This window comes from Daphnia pulicaria, chromosome 1, assembly GCF_021234035.1.
Source record: "Daphnia pulicaria isolate SC F1-1A chromosome 1, SC_F0-13Bv2, whole genome shotgun sequence".
Classification (NCBI taxonomy): Eukaryota; Metazoa; Arthropoda; class Branchiopoda; order Diplostraca; family Daphniidae; genus Daphnia; species Daphnia pulicaria.
In genome coordinates this window covers 14,215,363-14,235,852 of record NC_060913.1, presented here as the reverse complement: position 1 = coordinate 14,235,852, position 20,490 = coordinate 14,215,363, and the positions used below count along the sequence as shown (strand labels likewise).

Below are 20,490 nucleotides of genomic sequence, written 5' to 3'. Positions count from 1 at the left end.
ACAGTGCCTCGAAACTACTTCAATATCACATATTTTACAAAAGAATCTGCACTAGGGAAGAATTCCCAACTAATAATTTTAGTAAGTCTAGTTCAATATCATGGCAATTTAATAAAAAACCCACATGCTATTCAGTGTAGATGTAACACAGTTGATTGTTTGATTCTACAACACTGTCACATGAGTTCTACTCTGTTTTGGAAGACACAACTTGGCTTATTAGATTGGACCATTTTATCCCTATAATCACAAACACCTGTGCACAAGCACCTGCATCACAAGCACCTGTGGCACAAGAAAATTCAAATTTCGGCTGAATAAATTTTATAAATGTTAAGCCAAGAATGCAACAAGAATCCTTAGCTAAAAATGTTGTTGTCTATTCAGCAACTTGATGTAACAACTTAAATGCTCATGATTCAATTAATCTATTAATAGAAATGCATTTCCTATAAATGAGATTTGAGAGATGACAGCAGACAAGCTGGCACACGTTATGTAGAATACTAGAATACAGAGATGGTAAATATCAACTACGATGATTAGATTATGAAAGTTACAGATTTACCTACATATATTTTGTGGATATTAATTATTAATATTCGGCATTTGTTGTTTCTTGTTTGTTCACTACCTCTCCCAGTCACATCTGTCATCTGTGACCGCTGTGACTGACAGCTGCTGACAGACAGACTACGAATAGCCATCTAGTGACGGCAAGAAGCAAGTTCAATTTTATCACCATTCATTTTCATGATGATGACTCCAATAATCCAATAACTCGAACTCGAACGACTCGAAAACCTGTGCAATCTGCAACGGGAAATTAATGGACTTCTACGTCTTCTACGAGCCGCGTATTTTACTACAAACCTTGAACATCTCACTTTTTTATCGACTTAATAAAGCTTCTTGAAATTCTAAAGAAAACTCACATTAAAATAAGATGCACATTTGAACAAAATGAAACGCAGACGACTATTGCGGCTTGTTGGACAGAAAATGTATTGTATAACCACACAGGATAAAAGAGGGTGTAATATTTTGAAGAGCAATACAATTAACAATAACCCTATTGTTTTTTTTTTCTTTTAAATCAATTGACAGCAATGTATAATTCAATTCGCGTCTGATTTGTGTGGGTGTGGTATCGGTATAAGTATGTAAATCTTTATTTTTTATTTCGTCTGCAAGAAGCTTAAAGAAGGTCTACAATAGAGTCGAAGGAAGAGAGAGAAGGATGAGGGCAGATAGACACGACTGTGATAAATTAAAACTTGTTAGAAGCTTCTATAATAATTGAAAAGCCATTATTTGAAAAGTCAATATAAAAAGCCACGTTTCTCAGCACGAACACAGGAAAAAGGGACGTTTCACACACAATATTAGCTGCTATTATCTTTCTCGTTTCTTCCTTTTTATTTTCACACTCGTCTTTAAAAAAAGAACTCGAGTTCGATAGTATTTCTTTTCTTCGGTTAACATATGTTTCGAGGTCCTCTCTCTAAGTAGGGAGTTTATTAGTCTCTTACGTTCTATCCCTTTTATATAAATGTATATCGCTTGTATACAACTGAATAAAATCGGAGCAGGATGGCAGGTAAAACGGAAAAAGCTGTAGGAATAAATGTCAAAATTTGAAACTGTAGAATTGAAATAAAGGTTGTTGGAGCTCAGTTGATGACAGTCCTATAGGGAGATTTATAGGGAGGAAAGTTTTCAAAACACAACATGATGGAGTTCGGTCTTACATTTCCTTTTGCTTCAAATTAAAAACTCTCAAACATGCGTTGTCGAGATGTGAGAGGGCCAAGAGGTGGTAGTGATAGAATAACTGCGTAATTTTCATACTATAATATGACACAAGCACGATTAAGAGAATAGCCTTTGAATGTTTGAATTACTGAGACAATTCAATATTTCTTGGTTTTTCCACAGAAGAATGGCTATTGACTGTTGGTTGGTTCAACACTCTTCGTGATGTTTTCCCGTTCCATCCGCAGTATTAAGATCATGAAGCGAATTTGTCGTTTTAATTTCCACCTTGAGCACTATCAGACCAATCGGGCTGAGAGGGTAAAGATGGTTCGCTGCAATAACATTTTTTTTTTTTTTTTTTCAATTAGTCGTTTGAATCATTCGTATACAAACATTTTGAATTGATATCACTAACCTTTCGCTTATAGCTGAACAGGTTGGATCATACTGCTGGCAGGCGGCGGACGCTGCTGTTTGATCATCAGCTTCTGTTTAAATAAAATTAAATATCGTTTGATCGTTTTAGTTTGTGTTGCTGATAAAACGGAAGGAAAATAGAGTGTGGTCCACAAAGAAAAACTACCATTTAAAATAGGTAATGTGGTCAGCACATGAGAGTCGGCATTGAAACTAACAAGATCGACCATAGTCGGTACAAGTAGCGAAAAATCAAACGCAAAATCAAAACTAATACTGTACAGTAGCAAATTTCAAATCAAATGATAAAACAAATTTTATCATTGGAAACCAAATGAAAGAAGCAGCAACTGTCGAAAAATTGACCAACTATTTGATGGGCAATTTCAAGAGCTGTTTGAACTGGTGACAAGAAATCAAATAGCTCAAGTGCCTAATCTTGGTGACCAACAGACGCCAGATAACACACGGCATTGTTTGTTTTTTTGTTTGTTTTTTTTTCTTTGGAGGAGAAGATGACTTTTAACCGATAAACATAAACAAGACAGCATGAGAGAAAGAGAAAAAGATTGAGCATGCAGCAGCATAATGTGCAGCATGTAATTTCAAGCCTTAATAAACTAAAAACCCAAACGAATCTACAATGGGGGATCAGCATGCTTTACGACGATTCACTATGGTGAATGAATGGGGTTCAGCTATTAAACGTGCTAAATGAATCGGTTGCCATTCGTATAATCTCATCGGTGGTTAAGTTTTTTTTTTAATGTGTCGTGCTCGTTCCGGACGAAAGTGCTGCACACGGAAAACCAAAATGAAAACGAAGAGCCGGTGCACATCAAACGAAAAAGAGTTGTAATGACCAGCCGTAATTAGTTGGGAATTGGTGGCTTGTTGCCGGCCAAGAGTCGTATTAGGAGCGAACTCGGCCAAACGCCAGTCGTGCTCGTGAGAGTCGACCTCCATCGCTTCCTCATCGTCGTCATCGTCGTCGATGCTGATAGAGTCGCGAGGAGCAGAGGGCAGTTGAGGTTGGACACCGTCATGACGGGCTTCTCATTTTTGGGAATAAAACGGGACGACAAAACAAATAGCCACAATCACCTTCAACTTGTTTTACTTTGTTTAGAATAAGAATACGATGAGTGAAAAAAAAAAAACGTATTAAGGCAATCGATTCATCATGACGAATAAAATCACAACAAAATAAAACGTGAGCGTACAATACGTAGCTTCAATGATCCAATAAAAACCAACCAAATTTCAAAAAATACTTTAAAGTGGGACCGGTGTGCGTGAAGGGGATTTCAACATGCCGGGATCAATAATTTGATAAAACAAACACAACCCAACGAAACCGCATTCGAACCATATAGATAGAGTAAACCGACGCCACGCGAATGAATAAAAAAACAAATCTAACGATAAAAATAAAATAAAAATAAAGTAATAATAAAAATAAATAGTAATAAATATAAATAAATATAACCAATCATTTACAACCTGAAAAATGACCAACCGAGGTAGAATACATTGAAGGGAGAGGTGATTGTGTAGGAAACGTAAATGAAGCAGGTTTGGTGTGTGTGTGTGTATACGGTTGCGTGAAAGAGAAAGAGAGAGTGAGAGAGAGAGAGAGAGAGAGAGATTCAAAGTGTCTTTTGGACAATTGAACGGAGAGCTCTACCTGCTCCGCTAGAGGTCATTTCCGGCAGAGGGGTGGACTCCATTGGCTCTGTGGCAGGTGTACTTTGGAATGCGGTCGGGTGGTTCTGGGACAGTGAGGGGGAAGCATGGGAATGCGTGGTAGGATTGACGGCAGTCACGGTGCTGTCCACAACGGCACGCTTGCGGATGACCCGCTGGATGTTGCCGTAGCCATCATCGACTTCGAAGGAGTCAACATCTTCTAGTTGCGGACCTCGGGTCCGGATGTACTCCTCCACCGCTTGTCTGGACGGTAAATTATCTTCTCCCGCTGGCAAATTTTCAGCGTCCACAAAAGCTCGACGTTGCGTGACACGGGTCACAAATACGTTGCCCGTCACCGGATCGGTCACTTCGACTTCTTGGATGTCTTCTCCGGGGGCGAACTGACTCACGAAATCTTTCATTTGCTCATCGACATCTGGGCCGTGGAATGTAACTTTGCGAATTTCTGGACTCAATTCGACTGTGCGAGTCGTTTCCGTGTAGACGGGAGCTCCGGAAGGTGTCGTCAATGTCTCACTCGTGGGAACTGTAATCGCTGCAGCAGATCCCATTGAACTAGTCATACTTCCGGACATGATTGAATCGGAATCGAAGCCTGTGGCTCGAGAACTGCTCTGAGTTTGTTCAAGCGAGTCAGAAGAACAAGTGGCAGGCCTAAAGATGGCAGTTGGACGTTGAACTGTCGAGTCACGCGGGAGATCCTCTCTGGCGGAAGATGGTGCGGAATCATCACTTGATGATTCCGCACCAACCATAGCTTGAAGTGAATCGGATTCATGGCCTGTTCGGCTTCGTGCATTTGAGTCTAGCGAATCCACCGAGCTGGGACCGAAAACATCCAGGGAGTCGGGACCTCCAGCCAAGCTATCCGGTTGTTGAATATCATCGGAACTGTATTTGATTTCTGTGCGGATGCAAGACCGATAGATAGCTGCAGTGCGCTGGCTTGTGCTACCACCGGCCAAAAAATCCGGCTCGATACTGTCAACGGAATCGACCGATTCCGTCTTCATGTCGACAACGCTGCTACGAGTCGTTTCATTGAAACTTCCGGTCGATTCCATCCTGGAGCTGCGGACGGTTTCTTTGACTTCGGTCGTTAGTTCCGTTTCAAATTGCTCAATATTCGTTTGCGCTTGACGGATGATTTCATCAATTTCGAACATGCGCTGCTCGTAATCGTCGTCATCATCTTCTTCCGTGTCGTCGCCCTCCCGCTGTCCGGAAAGCGTTTCGCAGCTTTCCGACTCGGATGTCTGACTTTCGTGACCTTCTTCGATTTCAGAGAGTAGAGCGGCCTCTTGTTGTCTGGCACGCTCTTCGAGTTTAGCTGCCTCGGCCATATCGCGTTCCAATCTTTCGAATTCCGTCAACGAATTCACGGATACGTTGTCTCCGCCGCTACTGCGGCTACCAATGCGTCGTCCGTTGAGTGACTCTTGAGAACCGGAACCGTTGCTCTGGCGTCTCAATTTTTCAGCGTGCAATTCCAACTCGAGTCTTTCGAAATCTTGGAGAGAATCAACCGATAGGTCGTCGACGTCACCACTGCGGGTAAAATATCTTCGCCCACTGAGCACGTCAAACTCGGGAGTGCTGCTCAGTGATTCCTTGAGCCGGCCGACTAGACGATCAGAGCCATTGAGACTCTCTTCATCTTCTTTGCCTTCTTCGATGTCGGCTAGTGGTTGAACACGGCTGGGAATCTGCTGGAAAATTCCTTGCGCTGCATCTTCAGCCTCTTCGAATTGCATTTCCATCCAACGTTTCTGTTTCTCCAAATCTTCGATGGAATCCTCAACTTCAACTGCGGCCGCTTCCTCCTCTTCATCTTCAGTTCTCTCAAAAGACATTTCGTAATTGTAACTAGCCATGGATGGCGGATCGATACGTCTAGCCACCAAGGCTGGAGGCGATATTAGTTCTTCTACATCCACTTCCGGGTAGTCAGTTTCTTCGGGTTCCTCAGGAAGCTCAGGAAGTTCAGGTAGTTCTTGTTGAAATTCTTCTTGGTTTTCTAGTTCTGGTGCTTCCAGTTCTTCCGCCTGGACGTATTGTTCAAGATCTTCTTGTTGCTCATACTGTTCCAATTCTTCTGCCTGAACGTACTGTTCCAATTCTTCTGCCTGGACGTACTGTTCAAGCTCTTCATCTTGTTCGTACTGTTCAAGCTTTTCTTGTCCTTCGTATTGTTCAATCTTCTCTTCGTGCTCTACCTGTTCTGGCTCTGCTGATTCCACACCATAGCCTTCATCTTCTTCTTCCAGCTCCTCGTCGGAAGGCACTTCTTCGATGACTTCTTTGGCCAATTCCGACAGGTCAGCACCCGCAACGTTCTCCGGATAACTAAATCGGCGATCGATGACTGGACTAGCGTTCTGGACGGTAATATCGGGCACCATGGAAGCGGGCAGTGCCAACACTTCCGGCTCTATTTGCGCTACAACACGGCGCGTAGTGATTTGCGTATTGATGGATTGCGTCGAATCGTGTGTCACGGTCGCTGAGGTGATGGTTACTTGACGACTGACGATCCCCTCCACTTCCGTGCCGGATGCCAAACTGCCCGATCGACTAGTAATAGTGGATGCGTCTAAAGCTGTCACTGCCGCTTCATCTTCTTGTACTTCCTGGTCGACTTCTGGTTCGTCGGAAAGCTGATCATCTGTGTCTTGTTTGACGGCCCTTCCGCCCGCTTCAATCACAGTCGACGACGTTCCGTCAGAAAGCGTAGATGTAGACAAATAAGCCGCTTCATCAGTGGTTGACATGACGTAGTCGGTTGACATGACGTAGTCGAATAATAATTTTTCGGCCTCCAGGCTGGACTTCAAACTCGGCGATTCTTCCGAAGGAGTCGGTGTAGTGGGTGGGGAGATTCCAGTTTCGCGCAAAGGTTTTGGTTCCGGGTGGAAGGTCATTTCTTGCGATCGTTTCATTACGGGCGGAATCAAGTCTTCGGCAGGGTCGTCGTCGTCTTCGTCTTCTAGTTCGACCATTCCTTCATCTACTGGACTGATCATTTCAAATGGACTTTCGGGTCTGCTGTCTAGTTGTTCTTCTTCATGTTGAACCTCTTCATGTTGAACCTCTTCATGTCCAACTTCTTCATGTTGGACAGTGGGGATGGAAAGATCGCTGGCTAATTTAAATTGAGCATCCATTTGATTCAAATCCAGCGAAACATCGGTAGGAGTGAGATCGCGATCGGTTGTGTCTTGTTCCAAAGCAGAAGCCATTAGTGTCTCAGAATTCTCAGAGGCCACACCGGCCGTAGAGTCTAGTGACTTCATCGATTCCCGTGAACTAACTGAACTGACGGCGGAATGGAAATCGCTAGAATTGACGGATCGTGAAGATGAGGAGAACGCCGTTTCGTACTCGGAAGAACAGGCCGTTGTGGCTCCGGCGCTGATGAGCGCATCTACATCAGACGAGGTTGGGCGGCTGGGACGTTGTCCGCTCGTCTCCACAGCTGAGAAATAAATCGTTTCCTCTTCTTTCCTTGTCCACGTAGTAGACGTCTCCTCGTAAGAAACGGTTTTGTTCTCAGAAAAAGTAGCGGAAGAGTCAATCTTACTTCCGGAGGATGTAGTAGATGTTGTTTCACGTTCAGGACTGTATACTTGCTCTGGGCTGATTAATTCTTGTTCGTGACTGACTTGAGACGCAATGTCCAGTTCGGGTAAAACAGTCCGGGAGGATTCTTGAATATCCACACGGAATTGTTCTTGTTGAATGGATGTTTCGTGAACTTCGGAGAGTGACCAGTTGATGGTATCTTCGACCACATTCTCGACACTGGAAGTGGCGGTTGAAACTTCTTCTCGAATATCTACTTGTCGGATATATTCCGATATCTTGGCTTCGGTTTCTTCTTTGAAACTCAATGATTGAGGAACATCTTGCGAAGCATATTGAGGAGCGTCTTGAGTTGCGTCTTGAGGAGCGGCTTGAGGAGCGGCTTGAGGAGCGTTTGGAAGAGCGTCTTGAGGAGCATCTTGAGGAACATCTTGGATTGTTTCTGTTTCTTCTTCGACTGATTCTCTGATTTCATTATCCGGAGTGGTCGAGCTCATCATTTCAGCTCTTCTCGGAGCTTCTACTTTAATCTCTTCAATCAAATTCTCTGCCATTTGTAGGGCCTCTTCTGGAGTCAATTCCCGATCGACCTCTTCCTGGAAACTGAGTCCGTAGCTTAATACTTTATCTTTGACTTGAGATGGATCTTGTTCATCTTCTTCCGCTTCTCCTTCACTGCCGTAAGTTTCCAAATCCTGCGAGTCGAGTGAAGTTGTCCGGCTGCGCGGTTGACTAGATACTGGACATTCGTCAACTTCTTCGGCCACGATCGCTTCTTGTGGCATTTCAAAGGTCAAATGTCTTTGTGGTGACGAAGGGGGCGAGGCCTCTTCCTCTTCTTCCTCCTCTTCCGGTTCTACTGGGGCATCGAAATCCGGACCATAGGTTCCAATAACGTAAGCTTCGCCTCTTGCTACTTCAAAGGGGCTAACAGATCGAGCAATGGCGGCTGGTTCATGATCGATGTCGATGTGGTCAACGCCAATGAAGGCCGTGTTAATAAAAGCCATTCCGGCGACCGTTTCGCCCTCTTCTTGCGATTCGCCGCTACTTGTCACTCCACCGCCGAATGACTCTTGATGAACAATCGAAATATCTGGCACTTCGTGTTCTTGCGAATCCACATTGACTTCAACCGAGTCGGCTGTAGTCCAGTCTCCGGTTGTGGATTCCGCTGTAGTAGAGTCTTCAAATCCGCCGGTTGGTGCCGATTCAAGCGGAGGTGAATCCGCAGGCTGTTGGCGCTGGTCGTACTGGAATTCTTCGACAAAGACCGGCTGGCCATCTTTGTAAACAATTTTGGAAGATTTGGCAAATTCTTCCGTCACCACTTGGCGGCCGCCAGGAAGAACGACACCGGATTGCGATTCGACATCTTCAGCGCGCAAAGAGACGCTCTCATCGCCACTGCTGTAGATGTACTCCTCTCTTCCAATGCGCTCTCGATGTGACGAACCAGTAACGGTCTCCTCCAAGACGATTGGATTGTCAAACTTACCGCTGAGTCGAGTCACCGTCGTTTCTTCTGTTCGGACGGTTTGAATTTCTTCCACTTTGCTACTCGACTGATCAATGGGATGCTGAACGAGCTGCAGTTCTTCGATTATTTCTTGGCCAGCAGCTCCCACCGATTCGTGGGTGGTGTCGATGACAGTCTCAGAAGTGGACACTTTGGTGACGGTGTAACGGCCGACTTCGTAAATATCTTCTTCGGACAAAACAGCGCTGGAGCGCTCCGATTTTGTCTCTCGCTGTCCGACTGGGCCGAAAGATTCATCCGTCACAATGAGGCTACTCCTTTCCGATTTGGTTTGTCTCGTTCTGGTTGATGATGACGACGATGTGGACGAAGTTCCTGACGCTACTTCTTCCCAAAACTGTTTTCGCACAGAGTAGCTCTCGACGTTCTCCTGAATGGAAGTAGGGATGGATTCGGCGGATGATCCGGCGTTGACATCAGTTGACGATGGGTGATCGGCGCTGGAGAAGTAACCTGGAACCATTCTGCCAACCCGTGGAGTTGGGACTGGCATCTTACTGGCGGATGTCTGTGGCTGTTCTGAAACAGAACGTGACAGATTTTGTCGTTTGGACAGCACCGGAATGCGTGAGGTTGGAAGATTTGTGGAGGTATCAGCTGTTTCAGGTGATTGGGATTCAGGTATGGGTGGATTAGTGACCAATGACTGGTGGGCGGATGCGGCTGTATTACCTGCCGAGGTTAGTCTGGCATCTAAAAAACGTACAGGTACGTTGCAATACAATTTGTTTTTGTTTTTTTGGTTCTTCAGTGTCTCTTTAAACTCATTTTATACTTTTTTATAACTTATTGCACACATCTTAATAGTGAAATTATCAGCTAACTCTTATCACAGAATGTAATTAAGAAATATGTGTAGATCTAAACTTTGAAATAGGAAACACGTTAGTTGATCAGTTCATTTCCTTGTTAGTAGAAAACAACTAACTAAATCAATCATGGGTGCGGTTATATTAAGAGGCGTATCGGAAAATTTGGTTAAGTCGATAAGGCATAAAACAATACCAACCCCGACTTGACAATCCCAGACTATATATAATTCCGATGTCATTGCCTACCTACGCGATGCAGAGTTATGGCCAATACGATAGACAAAGGCCGTGAAAAGAAAAAAAAATATACAATTTAAAAGCCTGCAATCCGGCCGGAATCTTGTGTCGGGAAATTTCAAAAGTATTTGCATCCAGGGATTCCCAGGCAAAGCAGCTCAAAAGGCAGAGGAAGAGGGCGACATCTTTTGATTCTTCATTGATTGTGATTCTTTTTTTTTGCAAGGTGGAATGGTGTGATTTTAAAAATGTGGATGCTGGATCAGCAGTGATCATGCAAAACGGGTTCACGGAGCCTTAAAAATTAATTTAAAAAAAAAAAAAAGGAAACCGGAATTTCCAGCTCGTCGGATGTACCTGTGGAAGGGAACTGAATTCGACAAAAAGATGATCCGACAAAAGGTAAATCGGTAGATTGAAAGCTGGACTCGGGGACGACCGTTGATTCGGAGGATCGATCTTCTTCTCTTCCCTCTGGCTGAAGGAAAACGGTTTCGAATAGAGCCGAAGCCAAAATAGCCTCGGCCATCCGCTCAGCTCGCTCATCCAACGGACTCTCGTCGGGTGTTGGCCGGTGAAGGTCGTTCAAAACGCTGGCAACGCGGGCAGCGTGCGATTTGTTTTCGATATCCTCCTCTTCCGTATAGAGTTCGTCCACTTCCTCCATCACATCTCCATCCGGTGGAGTTCTATCTGATTCCGGATTTTCCTGCGGCTCCGCTGGCAGCACAGGCTCGGTTTCCAGCACCAATTCCGCTTCGAAAACTAATTTCTCTGCTTTTTCTGGCTCAGATTCGACAATTGACGAAACAGTTTCTGCTTCCACCACTGAAGTCGTTTGTGAAACTAGCTCGACTTCCGGTACCGCTTCGGTTTCTAGCGACGATTCTTCCTCCAGAACAGCTTCGGCTTTGGCAACTTCAAATTTTTCTAGCGTACAATCAGAACCGATTTCCAGCTCCGTAGCTTTGTCCAGCACTGGGTCGAGATCTGATCCCGGTTCCATTTCTAAAACGGACACAGAATTTTCTTCCTGCACTTGAACAGCATTCTCTATTGAATTGGACTCTGGAATAGGTTCAGGGTTTTCTTCCGGGGAAAAACAGAATTCTGAATCCGTTTCCGGCGACGGAATCGGTTCCAGCAAAGCTTCGGAATCCTCTCTCAATTCAGGAGCCGCTTCCAGCACTAATTTCCCCTCGGATATCGACTCCATTTCTACAACAGGTACGTATTTTGTTTCCAACACTGATTCCAAATCTGATTCATGTTTTATTTCTAAAACAGGCTCATGACTTTCTTCCGGCACTGGAATAGTTTTTTCGCATTCTATAACTGGAACAATATCTGCGAGTTCAGCTTGCGTCGATGTCGACGATTCTGAATCCGACTCTGTTTCAGGTAGAACTATCAACTCGAGTGGAGTCGCTTCAAGCTGCTGGTCGACCAGCTTGGCATCTGATTCCGGTTCCGAGACCGGCCTCGAACTTTCTTCTAGAACTGGGATAGTCTCTGACGCTGGAACGGAAACAAATTCAAACTCTGGTTCTGCTCCTGTTGTCGCTTCTGGCGCTGATTTTATTTCTGGTTCCAACACTTGTTCGATGGCCGATTCGAGACTTTGTTCAATAGTTGTTCCCACAATTGGTTCAATTGCCTGCTCTACGTCCGGACCTGATGCTTTTTCAAGAATTTGCTCCTGAACTGATTGACTGGTCTCTGGTTGCGAAATGAGTTCCAGAACTTGCTCCAATGCTGGAATAGTTGCCTCGACTGAATACGGTTCTGCTTCTGATAAAGGTACTGATTGCTGATCGGAAACAAGTTCAAACTCTGGTTCTGCTTCTGTTGTCGCTTCTGGCTCTGCTTTTACTTCTGGTTCCAAAACTTGTTCGATAGCCGATTCAAGAATTTGTTCAATAGTTGATCCCATAATTTGTTCCATCGCCTGCTCTACTTCTGGCCCCGATTCTCGTTCAGGGATTTGCTCCTGCTCTGAATTACTGGTCTCTGGTTGAGAAATGAGTTCCAGAACTCGATCCAAAACAGGATCGCATTTTTCTTCGGTTTCTGGAACAGTTTCCTCGACTGAAAACGGTTCCGCTTCTGAAAAAGGCACTGATTGATCTGCTTCTAGTCTTAATTCGAGATCTGAGGTTAGTTCTGTCTCCAGAGCCGGTTCAGATTTCGATCCCAGCTCTTCAACGGGCACTGGAAACGATTCGGGCTGGATTTCAGGTTCTGATTCCGGTGCCAATGGTACCACGAAGTCTGTTCTACGGATTCTCGTACCGGGAGAGCCGTGCCTGTCCACGTACGTATCAGGTAAGGAAAGTGGACGAACGACTAGTTTACTACGGGCACTAAGGTCTTCCACATTGATGGTCGTCGACTCTGTTCCGCCGGGCGGAAGAGTAACTTTCTGGAAGTAGCGCACGGCTTCAGGGCTTCCGTAAATGATTTCGGGAGTTATGCTAGACTCGGAATCTTCGATTGGACGCTCCGGCAACTCTTCCGTTTCAATCGTCACTTCCGGCTCTTCTATCGTCGGCTGCCCGTATCCAAGAAGATCTGCTTCGCTAAGTTCACCCACATCGTCAATCACATCCGTCCGCACTTGATCCTCACAGTCTGAACCTATCGACATTTTTTTTTCCAATTTCCATTTTTTCGTTTGATTTTTTTTCCGGTCGGAGGAAGGGTGAAAATAAAATGAAAGAACAACTCAATTAACTTAAAAGTTCCAAAAACAAAAACAAAAAAAAATAAAATAAACTGATTCAGGTGGGAGACGTGAATTAATTGAGGTTGCTTTTGCCTTTGAGGGAAACCCCTTCATCATCCCCTGGATGCCCATACTTATTAGTATGTAAATTTCTTTTGACTTATTCAGCTAATCTTTAAGATTATTGTGGATATTATCTATCTTCTTTTTAGTTTTTAATTCAATTTACTACGCTTCAAGTCACTGACAAAAAAAACAGCCCATGACGTGCTGAATACTCCTAATCCAATTTCAATAATGACATACAAACTAAGTTGATATTGTTATGGGTTTTTGAACCCCGGGGAATTATATATAATCGATATCATCAAGCCAACAGGAAGGATGCGGAGTTGTTTCGAGTACTTTGGTCTTGGATGCTTCAGTCGGGACAACGAAAAAAGAATAAATCGTCGGATTACAAAACTGTTGTCGTACGCATTCCGGAATTTCTTCCCAATTTTGTCCTATGACGATGCAGCGATGCACTGGGAAATGTGTGTGATTTATTTTTTTTGTTTTGTTCTCTCTCAAACTCTTCCCCGGAAGAGAAAGAGAGCGGACCCATGCCGACGTCCAGCTACAGCGAGCGAGCCAAATCAGGATCGAACGGGTGAGTAGTAGGGAGTGAATCCATTCCAGTAGGTCCATCCGGTTATGTTTTCTCACTCTTACCTAAAGCTGGGCTGGCCGGCCTCTGGTGGTGTGCGAAGGGTCGGCGGGACTTTCGATTGCGTCGCTCTGGGACCTGCGGGGAGTGAGTGGGCGACGAGGAAGGGGATACGGAAGACGTGGTGGTGGTCGGAGAAGGAACTCTGCGGATGAGAGGCGGCGGCGAAGACGAAATTGGAGGAGGTGAGCTGCTGCCGGACTGGAAGATGCGCGAAAACGGGCCGGAGGATTGATGGCCGGGGGGTAAGTCAACAAACTCGCGGATGCTTCGGATTTCAATGGCTTGCTTGCCCACGTCGGCCGTTTTGACCATCAGTTTCACTTCCGCCTTGACTGGCCGACCTCCTTCCATCAGCTGGTAAGGTCCAGGAGTCGATGGAAGTGGTGGCGGCGATGAAGAGAAATAACGTCCAGCCGAATCGGCAAAGCGGAACGTGGGACTCGTATAGACAATGATTTTTTCCGATTCATCCGCACTCATCTCGTCATCCGCCGAACTAGGGTAAGGCGAAATCTGAATCCGCCTCAACTCGCCTTCCGCCGGATTCCAGTTACTCCTGGACGTCGATTTAGCTGAAGCTTTTGTGGCCATCAGAGTGACCCAATTCCCCCACGTTCCCAATCCGATTCAACATCCGGAATATAGCATAGATATGTATACATGTAAGTAATACCTCAATAGATCGACCCGCACTTGAAACATCTTAATTGATTCTTAAACCTAGAAGCTAAACTCATTGGAAATCGGCATTGTCTATATGTTAAATTAACTTAAGTTTATTTGGCAAATTAGTAGATAGATATTATCTTGAATTAAATTCACCGACCTGATACCGCTGCTGGTTCATTGGCTTCCACTTCTTCGGTCCAGTGTTCTTCCTGGACGTCTACTACTCGGAACGGATGTAAAAACAAAATAAATAAAAATAAACAAAAATATACACAAGCGAGCTGGGTAAATGCAAACAGACTACGCCTAGAAAGGTAGGCTGGGGGGAGACTGTGGCACTGGCGACAATCGATCGCATGACATTTGCTTTTGTTTTGGTTTTTTTTTACAAACGGCCTAGCCACTTCTGACCTTGATTCATCTCGTTATCGCTCATGTCCATGTCTTCCGTGTCTGTGAGGATTTCGGCGGCCATGACGGGCGGCATCAAGCTATAATGCGATGCGGATTGATCCGGTTCATTATCCTCGGCTCCTCCCTGGTCTTCCGCTTCCGGATCCATGGACAGCGAGTGGCGCTTAACACGGACGGTGCTTCCGGTAAACATCTCGATTTCCGGAGTGACTCCGCGGGATTGTTCATCTGGCTCGTCCTCGCTGGCGTTGATGTACTCCACGTCGGACACACCCTCCTCTCGCTGGCTGGAATCGACGAATCCCAAAAGTCCTGGCGATCCAGTGTACTTCCGGCTGGTGACACGGCCGTTTTCGTCCTCCTGGATGGTCACCACATGCTGTTGGCCACCGTGAAGGGCTGGGCCGTTACGAGGAATCACTGGGGCCGGTGACGGAGCCTCTTCCTCGACATTGTCGATATCTTCAACGTCAGTGAGCGGATCGTCCGTATTTTGCGGAATCAGCAAACCAGATCCACCGATCGGGGGCGGAACGTAATTCTCATCCTCCATTCCGCTAACCGATTCCACGTCCGTCAGTCCCAGACGGGACGAACGGCCGCTGCAATCGTAAGATTCCGTCTCGCTGGTCTCGCCAGTCACCGTAATGCCCGGAGTCAGACGGACGACCACGGATGGCTTTCCTTCTTCGTCGTCCGAGAACCGGAAATCTTCCACATCCGTGGCGCCTTCCTCTTCGTGGTCGACGCGCAACAGCAAAACGTTGCCGTACGGAGTGGATCCGGAATGTGACTCGGAATCCTCCACACCGGAAACACTCTCCACGTCGGTTAGAGGAGCGTCATCCGCATTGGCGACGGACAAATGAGACTGATTAGCCGACGAGGCCGCCCTCTTCTTGGTCCTAGTCTTCCTCGTCTTCTTGCGTCCGGCTGCTGACTTTGGGCAGAGCAGCATGGAGCTGCTGCCAATTTTCGCCTGATAATGAGGCGCTGGACGTCCGGCCCCCTCTTCTTCCTGATTGGAAGTGCTCACATCGCCTCCCAATTCCAGCTGGCCGATGAGCTTGTTCATCTCGGAATTGTCGGATCTGTACTCCGATTCGTCGCCAGAGTCCTCGAAATCTTCGACGTCCGTCAGCGCTTCCATCAAGGTGAGCTTGCGTTCGGCTGCATCGTCCTCGTCGTCGGCATTGGACAAGTCGGAATCATCCAGCGTAGCCACAACGCCCTTGACAATCGTACTAACGTGCGTGTTGCCTTCGTGGTCGTCGATGATCTGCGTAATGGCCGGCTGAAGGACGGCGTCGAAAATGGGCGTGAAATCTTCGACCGGAGTGCTGGACTTGCTGTTGCCGCTGGATCCATCATGCTCGCATTCCACTGTCTCAACGTCCGTCAGGCCGCTCTCGTCGCCGTCGTCGACCACCAGAGATCCCAACGATGGCTTGGCCTGGCCGTCAGACGGTTTCCTTTTCTGCTTCTGTCGGCGACGCATCCGCAAAGCGATCATCGACTTGGCCTTGTTAGCTTCTTCGCTATCGGACAGCGATAAGTTCTCATCTTCCGCTTCGGCTGAGACAGAAATCAACGGCACTGAATCCGCCATAATTGCCAGACTGAAATTGTTCTCGAGTGTCTTAAAATTTCACGATCCAAGATGAGGCGAAGATGGACCAGTTGGCAGTGGAGCGGTCGGAACGAGACTGGAGAGGTAAACTGAGCATTTGGCCTGACGGTAAGGCGGATGGGAATCCCGCAAAGTCGGACAACGACCGGCTTCCTACTAATAAGCTGAGCAAGGAGAAACGAGAGCGAGACGGAAAGGTCCGCCTCCTTACGAAATGTTCACCGTTGAAAAGGCTCGACATTGCCAGGGTCTTCTCATGGGAATAGGGATCGCAGAATGGCGCAGTGAGGATCCGTACAAGTGGATCAACTCTCCCAAAGAAGGAGGGTATGGGCTCGACGCGTGATCCGATGAAGCCAAACGCGTGCAAAGAGACGACGGGTTCGTTGTTTTTTATAATAATCCAGTTAGGTCTTGAATGTCACATGTTCGAAACAAAGGACGAAACAGAGGAAACAGACCTTTCTGGATAGTTGGACGCAAATTAGGTTCAAGGATTTAATTTTTTTTTTTTCAAATGTCATCACGATAGATGTCGCCAGTGCCATACACACACCAAAAATAATGTTTCGCTGGGGCGGTAGAGGGGGGGGGGGGGGGGGGGGGGTTTGGAGAAAAACCGGTCAAATATATTGGAGAGAAACTCATTTTTGTCCTGGTAATGATTAACTTACCGTGAGAAGTGGCCGAGGTGTCAAGATCCTCCGAGCGTAATGTCTCTGACTGGGCTAAAGCCACCTGCGCTGGAACGGCTTCTGGTTGTGATGTGTACATCTGGGATTCTGCAACGAAGAAGAAACATCGTTTGAAAAAATGAATAAAATTTGAATTTTAAATTATGTGTAAAGATTCCATACGTGTGAAGGCTTCGATTGCTTCAAACGGACTTGAAGGTGGCGTCTTGGAGGTGGACATCCGCACTTTGGCATCTAAAAATGGATTGCAAACATTTTGAGGATCATGTAAAAATTTGATTTGAAGTTGATGCATTTGAGCATTGCATTGAGGCATTTTACCATTGTCCGATTTTGGTTGTTCCAGCGATCGACTGAGGAGTTCCGGCGAGAATTTGTTGACATCGTCAATCTCATCACCTTGTAGGGCGGCTGTGAATTCCTGTTCGAGAAACTGGTCATCGCAGGTGACGGGTTCGTCGGGAGGATTCCAGAAGGAAGCATTCAAGGCTTCCGGTTCGTCAAAGACGCGTTGCTGTTGACGGGCTGGCGTCGAAGTGGCCATGACCGCTGGCTCCTCCACAACTTCCTCTTGCTCTTCCTCAGATTCCTGTTCTGGCTCATATGTTCGCGGTTGTTGAACGGCCGCAACACGCTCAACCGGTGCAGGTGCCACGCAACTGACTGGTTCCTCGGCGGCGAACGAAGATGACGAGTGCAAGACTTCCGGCTCGTCGTCGATGGGCTGCTGTTGACGGGGTTTGGGTGCCGAAGCTGCAACGACGACCGGTTCCTCGACCACTTCATCCCCTTCTTCCTCTTCCTCGTTAGTCGGCAGTTGCTCCACCGGGATGTCTTCCGCCAGCGGATCAAACATGGGCGTCGGGTGAGTGTCGATGACGTAGCGATCGATCACCCGCTCCTCCACGGTCGATTGGCGCGTGCCCCACGGTTCGGTTTCCTCTTGATAAATGTCTCCAGATTCCAGCTCGTGCACTGGCTGAGGAATCTAGTCGAGCGAATTCCAATGAAATGAAGACGAGTTATTTAGGGATCCAAAATAGTTAACGGACAGTCATCCATGACATACCTCGATGTCTTTTTCGGCTTCTCGCGAATCGCAAATGCCTTTCTCCTCGTGGAGAATGATTCGCTGGGAGACGGGTTCGGCGTCGTAAGCTTCCTTCTGCGGAATGTCCGTCTTGATCTCTGCAATGACAAATGAATCAATGTCTTGAATTGAGACAGAATGTTTGAGGCCAACACATTGCCAATATTTACCTTGTGAGATGACTTCCGACACTTCCTGCAAATTCAACTGTTCCTCCTCTTCGCGTTTCTCGGGAATTTCGTCGATCGATTCGGAATCCTAAATGGATAGAAAACGCCCAGTTTTAAAATCGATAGCTCTTCGTGCAGTTGATTGAAATCAGAGCGATGCAGAAATAAAAGGTTTCTCTCGCATTCCCAATCACTAGTCAACGGGGGACTGACAAATATAACTACAGACATAAAACGTCTGTTGGTTGATGATTAAGGTGACCATTTACTAAGGAATAGGAGCACACACACAAAAAACACACTAAAGAAGAAATTGCGACGTGATGGTTCATGTTGATTGCATGCATGACGGCATAGCATGTTTTTTCTTTTTTCAGAACGGATAAAAAGACAGTGGACATCAGTCAGGAGGTGAGAGAGCCTTACCTTTAAATCTCTCATCCGCTGCGATGGGAGAAAACGGACCGGACCAGAAAACAACAACAACATTGAAACTTTTCTCTTTGTCAAAGGTATGAAAGCATTTTTTCTGTTCCATTGAATTTAGGTTATGGCTGGACAGTTAAGTTGGACCGAGCCAGAAATATTTGACAGGAAAGCACAGCATTCATCGACACAATTGGACGGACGGATTAGGGGGGAGGGGTGAATGGTGTGAAGGGGGAAAATGAGATTTGATCGATACCTTCATCAGATCCTGTTCGTCGAAGCTGACGTCAAGGCTGGTGTCACGCTGGAGAGTGTTCCTTGTACTGTCGGCGCCCAATTCGTCTCGCAAATTGTCGAAACCGGATTGATCCAGCTGGGTTTTGGCCACGGCTTTCTCCAAGTCGTCCGTCACTAATTCCACGTTGTAAATGCACCGATTGACGATGTCGTCACGCCCGATTTTTCTCAGCGCTTTCTCTAAGGCGTTGCCTAAATCATTGAATCACATCATCAGTTAAGAGATGCGGATGAATATAAAAAAAATGCATTCATCATTTCACTCCTTATTTTTACCGGTGACTTTATTTTGTGACTGGGCCATCCACAATTTGAGCATCACCATGGCCTGTTGGGTGGTGTTGTCCGGGTACTCGTTGTCGATCAGGTTCAAATCAGAATCGGGAATTTCCAGGCACTGGGCCAATGGGATCCAGTCTCGGCCGAGCAGGTTACAAATATCCGACAAGCGCAAATCCGCCTATTCGATTGAAAATGGAAATATAAAACGTAGCGAATTATTATGCTAGTTCATGCTAGTTCAGCGTTAACCCTATTCAATGTCTATTGATTTTCTTCTTTTTTTTTTTTTTTTTTTACTTTGTGAATGGCTTCGGGCCGGTTAGTGGCGTAGACGAGTCCCACATCATGAAGGAAGCCGTATTTTTTCTGCAGCGCCAGCAAGTCCGGCTCTGAACGGGCTGTTTCGGGCGTCACTGTGCTGGGCAATACAATGTTCAAGTTGCAGATCGGCGTCTGCGGTGGCTCACCTCTTCCGGCCTGTCATTCATCGAAAAGGTCACAGATTTAAAAATCAATAAATAAATAAAAACGGCGCCAATAATAACAAAACCGCTTCCGGATTTGAAGCCCGTCAGAGGCGGATAAAAGCTGATTTGATAGGACCAAATGTCATACCCTGGCTTCTCGCATGAAGGCAATACGCCCAATAGGGTCTGCGTGATTATCCTTGACTCGGACGGTGAAAGGCAGTCGGTTCTCGCGGAAAGCTCGGAAGGTCAAGGCCAGCTGCTCGCCAGACTTGGTGATGGGCACCAAATTGCCGGCGAATTCCAGATATTGCGACTTGGTCTCCAAGACTTCCACGTCTCGGCTCTTGGCCACTTCGACAAAGTGTTCCTGCTGCTCCAGCGTCTTCTCCTCCTTGTCGTCCGTCATACAGAAGACCCTCAGCCGGGCCTCTTGCGGTTCGTGCCGCTTGGCGAAGACGACGAATCTACACTCATCCAGAATCGGAATGAAAAGAGTAAATTCATTTGAAACAGAAAACCCAAAACGGGCGGTTGAAATTTACTTGGCCATAAAGGGAACGTTGATAGCCTCTCGGTAGAGGTCAGTGGCCATTTTGGCGGCTTCCGCTACGTTGCGGCAGTCCATGAGCCAGAAACGGGCCGAAACGGTGGTGGTGAATGAGACGCAATCGTTGACAAAGGTCAGCGGGGTCGAGCCGGTCACATCTTCCCACTGCGCTCGTGAAGTTCCGCCTGCAAAGACATTCCATCAAGAGAATCAATCACCCGGAACGGTTATCACAATCACTCGACACGGATTCGGAACGGAATCGAGCATAAAGTCCAACAAGATGATGAATGATGACATC

At 46.4% G+C, this 20,490-nt stretch overlaps 1 protein-coding gene across 3 annotated transcripts in view; it reads right to left on the bottom strand.

Annotated features, from left to right (window-relative positions):
* Window positions 1–988: 988 nt before the first annotated feature.
* Window positions 989–20,490, bottom strand: part of LOC124330662 (ankyrin-2-like) — a 42,504-nt gene continuing 23,002 nt past the window's right edge. For all 3 annotated transcript variants that reach the window (XM_046788734.1, XM_046788735.1, XM_046788736.1), the window contains 15 exons: window positions 20,185–20,374; window positions 19,788–20,106; window positions 19,470–19,649; window positions 19,167–19,350; window positions 18,850–19,082; window positions 18,165–18,252; window positions 17,974–18,092; window positions 17,226–17,892; window positions 17,067–17,138; window positions 16,884–16,991; window positions 14,323–14,385; window positions 3,863–9,703; window positions 3,039–3,227; window positions 2,174–2,246; window positions 989–2,090 (listed from right to left, as the gene is read on the bottom strand). In XM_046788734.1, the coding sequence (XP_046644690.1) occupies window positions 2,033–2,090; window positions 2,174–2,246; window positions 3,039–3,227; window positions 3,863–9,703; window positions 14,323–14,385; window positions 16,884–16,991; window positions 17,067–17,138; window positions 17,226–17,892; window positions 17,974–18,092; window positions 18,165–18,252; window positions 18,850–19,082; window positions 19,167–19,350; window positions 19,470–19,649; window positions 19,788–20,106; window positions 20,185–20,374 (8,384 nt within the window). In that variant the 3' untranslated portion in view covers window positions 989–2,032. The remainder of the gene's footprint in view (window positions 2,091–2,173; window positions 2,247–3,038; window positions 3,228–3,862; window positions 9,704–14,322; window positions 14,386–16,883; window positions 16,992–17,066; window positions 17,139–17,225; window positions 17,893–17,973; window positions 18,093–18,164; window positions 18,253–18,849; window positions 19,083–19,166; window positions 19,351–19,469; window positions 19,650–19,787; window positions 20,107–20,184; window positions 20,375–20,490) is intronic.